The 6,000-nt window shown below is 37.5% G+C and overlaps 1 protein-coding gene across 2 annotated transcripts in view; it reads right to left on the bottom strand.

The window, feature by feature from the left end:
* The window catches only part of PSIP1 (PC4 and SFRS1 interacting protein 1), a 41,213-nt gene that overhangs the window by 9,210 nt on the left and 26,003 nt on the right, over positions 1-6,000 (bottom strand). For both annotated transcript variants that reach the window (XM_005869600.2, XM_005869601.2), the window contains exon 7: positions 5,174-5,249. In XM_005869600.2, coding sequence (XP_005869662.1) covers positions 5,174-5,249 — 76 coding nt within the window. The remainder of the gene's footprint in view (positions 1-5,173; positions 5,250-6,000) is intronic.

The raw sequence follows: 6,000 nt of genomic DNA, 5'->3' as shown, positions 1-6,000 counted from the left end.
TAATGGGACTCATTCACTGAAGAAGAAAAAAAAATAGTATCAAGTATTATCTTACTTGCCAAGCTGCCATTTTCTTGACTCTGTGGATATAGTAGTGTGTAAGATGGGAGAGTCCCTGAACGTTTTGAACTTATATTCTACATATTCCTAAGAAATTAGTTTAAAAAGTAGAAACACTGGGAAACATACAATTGCATGTGAACTGCATATGATCAAATATTGTAATTTTAGAATTAAAACAGTCTTTACAAGGTAAAAGGCTCCCAACTTATACATATAAACTACATGGCCAGTTAAATGTAGTATCCCTAAAGAACTCCCTATCCCTAAAGAACTTCAGCATTCCCATCAACACTGGATTTCATAGACCACTAAAACAAGTCAACCTACTGAAATTGCTCCTAATCCTAACATATCATTGGATGGTATTTATGCTAACAAGTACAGCAGATAAAACTGAGTATGTTTTAACAGGCTCGAGAAGAATCAAATGATGCTAACTACATAACTTTATAGTGTGTGTGTGTGTGTGTGTGTGCGCGTGTGTGTGTATTCAACTAAAGTACAAAGAAATACAACTTGAAGTTTGGATGAGCTGTTTTAAGACAAACCTTTTTTACTGTTTAAGTAATTCTATTCAAATTTTCACATTACACAATTATATCAATGAATTTGAAAGCTGGAAGGGATCTATGTGACCTGGCTTTAAGGCTGGTAAACTGAACTCTAATATATTATTATACAACTAGAGGCCCGATGCACGAAATTCACACAAGGGGCTCTGGCCCCCACCGCCGTGGCAGCAGACAGGGGCCTCTGCCACCTCTGCGGACATCTGGTTTAATTAGCATATTACGCTTTTATTATTATAGATAGGTAAAACTCTCACGTGATAACTCATAAGAAAGCTGGAATGGAATGGGTTGAAAGTTAGTCCAACCCATTCCATTTGACAAATGAGAAAATGATGGTGCAAAACGTCAATAATTAGCCCAGTAACCTCCTACCAAACTTGCTTCCTTGAACCCTTAAGAGATTATTAAATTGGAAAAGATAAAAAATTACTCTTTATCACTTTAGAAATTGTCACATAACTATCAAGTATGCTTATTTTCAAATATCAAATGGATTTCTTCCTTTACTTTTAACCGATGGAAGAAATTTAGTATTTCCACAAATGTGAATATTTTGATCATAATTTCATTGAGATAGGAATAGAGTACAATGTAAAAAGCATTTTCATGGCTCTTATTAGCTACTGACCACTTGCCTCCCCCAAAATGTTACCCACCCCATGGATGGAGGCAGATATTAAAATATAAATAACCTTTGACCCAACACATCTGCTTCTAGCACTGTATTCTTACCAATATATCTGCACATTACAAAACAATAAAAGATAGTGTTTTTAAAAAGATGTACCTATAGCCCTGGCCAGTGTGTTAAATAGTTAGAGCGTTGGCCTGAAGAACTAAGGGTCATGGGTTCAATTCCTGATTAAGAGCACAACCTGGGTTGCAGGTTCAAGCCCTGGTTAGTCAGAATGCATATGGAAGGCAAGCAACTGATGTGTCCCTCTCACATCAATGTTTCTCTCTCTCACTATCTCTCTTCTCTCCCTCCACCCCTTTCCCCAAAAATTAATGGAAAAAAGATCCTCAGGTGAGGATTGACCAAGAAGGGGAGGGGAGGGGGAAGAAAGAAAGATCTATAAGTAGGATGGATCTTAGGAATTATAATACACAATGGAATACCATACAGCTGTTTTTAAAGAAAAAAAATTAGAAAGTATATCATAAAATCACAAGAAATAGATAATTTCAAGGTTTAATGAACAGTATCAAAGCAGAGAATTACAAAAATGTAATGATCACTACTTGCTAAAAAATAATTTTCCCAATGGTCCTCCTTACCACCTTCCATGAAAAACAGGTTTCCCCATAGTGACAACTTTCCTTTTTAAGAGGTCAAGTTACAATAGGAAATTTGTATTTGTAAATTCCTTTAGTCTTTTAATGTATAAATTAGCAAAACCTACTGCAAACACACCCAAAATATCTCAGTGGCTTATAACAAATATTTCTTAATTTACATGAGCATTATGAGATGATTTCAGTTCTTCTGGGCTTATTCCACTGTCTTGTCATTTCAGGACCCACGCAGAGAAGCTATCACTGACAGATACATGCTGTTCTCATGGTGGAGAGCGGAAGTTTCAAAAGAACTTATCCAGCCCTAGCCGGCTTGGCTCAGTGGATAGAGCATCGGCCTGCGGACTGAAGGGTCCCAGGTTCGATTCCGGCCAAGGGCACATGCCTGGGTTGCTGGCTCCATCCCCAGTGTGGGGTGTGTAGGAGGCAGCCAATCAATGATTCTCTCTCATCATTGATATTTCTCTCTCTCTCCTTCTCCCTTCCTCTCTGAAATCAATAAAGAAGTATTTTTTTTTAAAAAAAAAGAACTTATCCAGTTTAGCTGTGCATTCCACTGAGTTTGTTTTCAGATCCACAGCCGAGAGTGCCTATTGCCAATGCCCAGTCTACATACAGTGTGAATTAAAAATAAATATAGCAAGATACTGCTATTTTGCAGTTGTCCATCACCTCAGCAAAAAGCTTTTAGTACAAAGAAATTGATACCAGCAACCCAAACATAAAATATGTGACCTATCTGGTTTTGAGGATGGAAAACTAAACTCTAATATATTATTATACAATGGGTAAAACTGTCACATGTGAAAACTCACAAGAAAATACATTCAGTGAACTTGTGACTTTCGGTAAAGAAGAAATTTCAAGATAGAATGCTGGGATCTCAAGTTGGCTGTTACCAAGATAAATAGGGTACTTTAAGAAAGAAATGAGTTCAAAAAAATAATACGAAAACAAAAAGAACACAAAAATTCCATGCATTTTAGGTTGAAAGTTGCCTCCATCCTGTAAAATATTTTTAAATTTAGAGACTGGGTTCAAAGATCCAATCAAGGGTAAGCTGCCAGCCTTTCCTTAAGAATTCAAATTTGGTACCTTGATCCTTCAGATGGACAAATAGTTCTAGGGTAAAGAGACCAAGGGGTGTGTTCTCAGGAAAACCAACTCAAAGTGCCTGTAATTAAGTATAAAAAGATAAGCATGCTTGGCCAGTGTGGTGGTTGAGTGCCGACCCATGAAACAGGAGGTTACTGGTTGAGTCCCTGTTGGGGAATATGCCTGGGTTGTAGGCTCGATCCCCAGTGGAGGGCATGAAGGAGGCAGTCGATCTATGTTTCTCTCTCATCAATGTTTCTATTTCTCTATCCTCTTTTCCTCTCTGAAAATCATTAAAAACTTTTTTTTTTTTTAAGATAAGCATGTCTGGGAACCTTTTTTAAAAAAAATCTTTATTGTTGAAAGTGTTACATATGTCCCCTTTTTCCCCACTGACCCCTCTAGCCCACACCTGCCCCCTGCCTTCACCACCCTACTGTCTGTGTCCATGGATATTATGCATATACTAGAGGCCCGATGCACGAAATTCGTACAAGGGTGGGCCTTCCTTCTCCTGGCTGCCGGCACCAGCTTCCCTCTGGCCGCTTTTAGTCCGGAAGGATGTCCAGTCTAATTAGCATATTACCGCTTTTATTATTATAGATGCATACAAGTTCTTTGGTTGATCTCTTCCCACCTACCCCCACCTTCCCTCTGAGATTGGACAGTGAGACCACACTGCACACAAAGCTGACTAGAATGCAACACATACACACTGACAATACAGTATTATTACCAAAACTAACAACAGCCTACATCAAAAAGTAATGGAGATCTAAAAAGGAACCTTGAGCCCCTAACTTCTCATAGTCGGAAAGCAGACTAAGAACTACTCAACTGGTAAGGAGGATAACATTCGCCAATGAACTTTTCACATGCAACTCAGCATGATAATTAAAAGCACAGAACTCTCAGGCATCAGCCAAAAGCCATGCAGAGAAATGGACTAGAAAGATACTCTCAGGGGAATCTGGAGTCTAATCAAGGGAGATCTCCCAGTATGTTCCCAGCATAATTTCAGATTTCCTATGAACAATGCTGTGCACCTCTTAAACCTCTCCTTTCCAAATGGGAATATTTATTTTGGTTTCCTGTCACAGATCCACATGGGTGTCTAAAGGGGAGCGGAGAACAGATAACTTGTGTTTTCAGTTCCTAAGTATCCAGAGCAAAGCCTTATGTTGATCATGAAAAGCTAGATTCTGTGTCTGGTGTCATGATTCATCTAAGGATCAGGATCAATGAGATTTATGTGGTATGTTTTTTTAAAAAAACATTTAATTTTTTTTAAAAATATTTTTATTGATTTCAGAGACGAAAGGAGAGGGGAGAGAGAGAGATAGAAACATCAATGATGAGAAAGAATCATTGATCGGCTGCCTCTTGCACACCCCCTTACTGGGGTTGAGCCCACAACCTATTCATGTGCCCTTGGCTGTAATCGAACCCGGGACCCTTCAGTCCAAAAGCTGATGCTCTATCCACTGAGCCAAACAAGCTAGGCTATGTGGTATGTTTTAAAACAAAACCAAACTCACCTGCATATGTACCTAACTTAATTTGACTACAGTAGTTAATATGTTGTAATTCTATGCCACTTTTTTTAATTCTTAGGAAGGGAGAGGGACAGGGACAGGAAGAGGAAGAGGAACAGGGAGAGGGAGAGGGAAACATCAATGATGAGACAATCATTGATCGGCTGCCTCCTGCATGCCCCACACTGGGTATAGAGCCCACAACCTGGGCATGTGCCCTGACTGGGAATTGGACCGTGACCTCCTGGTTTATGGGTCAACGCTCAACCACTGAGCCACATCGGCTGGGCTAAGTAGTATTATTTTTAAGTAAGCTATTCTGGAAGAGATAAAAAAGATTTGTGGAAATTGCTTCAAGAACACTTTGCCTAAAATTTCCTTAAACATACTATCTGCCCAAATTCCCTATTACAAATTTTACCCTGCATTTTCTATTATACCAATTTTTAATTTTTATGTAATAAAAAACTAGAACAGTTTTCCTCATAATTTTTAGAAAAATAGAATAACAAATATCCTAAACAATAAAACTAGTAAAAAGGCAAAGAGATTTATGCTTACTTAAAGTCAAATGTCTAACATTGCATAACTATACATTAAAAATGAACTTACATGTCACTCTCTGAAGGACAGGTCTGTTTTACCATTTTGGGTCTGCCTCTTGGTTTTGGGATCTTGACTTCTGTAGCTAACATTCACAGAAAAAAAAAAATCTATAACTACCAGCTTTCCCTCCAAATGTAAATCTTACATATAAAGATTACAAATGATATACTGGGGTGGGCAAAAATAGGTTTATTGATGGCAATAAAGAACTCTGTGCTTGAGGATAGCAGGTAGACTTCAAGAATAATGAAGGCTGGCAATTTGAGCACTTACGGATTGTATCAAAGTGCACTGTGACATTCTTTTGAGTTAATAAAGTTATTATAATCATAACCATACAAACAACTATAAACCTACTTTTGCTCATCCCTGTTAGAGGAGTATTACTTAGTGGTTTATTAGAGATACTATTATTTTAAGTTTTAAAGATAATATCCTTCCAACGAATCAAAGGAGCAACAGCTGAAAATTTGAATAGATTAACAAAGTAATTTTAAATCTGTCCTTAGTATGGCTGAGAGGGCTTAAAAGAACATCCTTCACTGTTGTTTTAACAAAGTACGACAAAACTATGAGTTGCATTTATATCCAATATTCATATACATATTACAATACTGTGTGTATATGTACATTCACAACTGAAAATTTGTAATCTGATTTCAGTGCTGATGATAGCTGCATACTGTAAAGCAATAATGCAATAATTAAAAATATTGATAACTTTGTTCAAATGCCGTTTCTCTTGCTTTCATTATGACTCCATTTGGAAAGCTTATGCTCTCTAAAGTAAGAGGTAAAATAAACCCATCATTCATATAATTTAAACCTCACCA

Source organism: Myotis brandtii, unplaced genomic scaffold (assembly GCF_000412655.1).
Source record: "Myotis brandtii unplaced genomic scaffold, ASM41265v1 scaffold30, whole genome shotgun sequence".
Classification (NCBI taxonomy): domain Eukaryota; kingdom Metazoa; phylum Chordata; class Mammalia; order Chiroptera; family Vespertilionidae; genus Myotis; species Myotis brandtii.
This window is presented reverse-complemented; position numbering and strand designations above follow the sequence as displayed.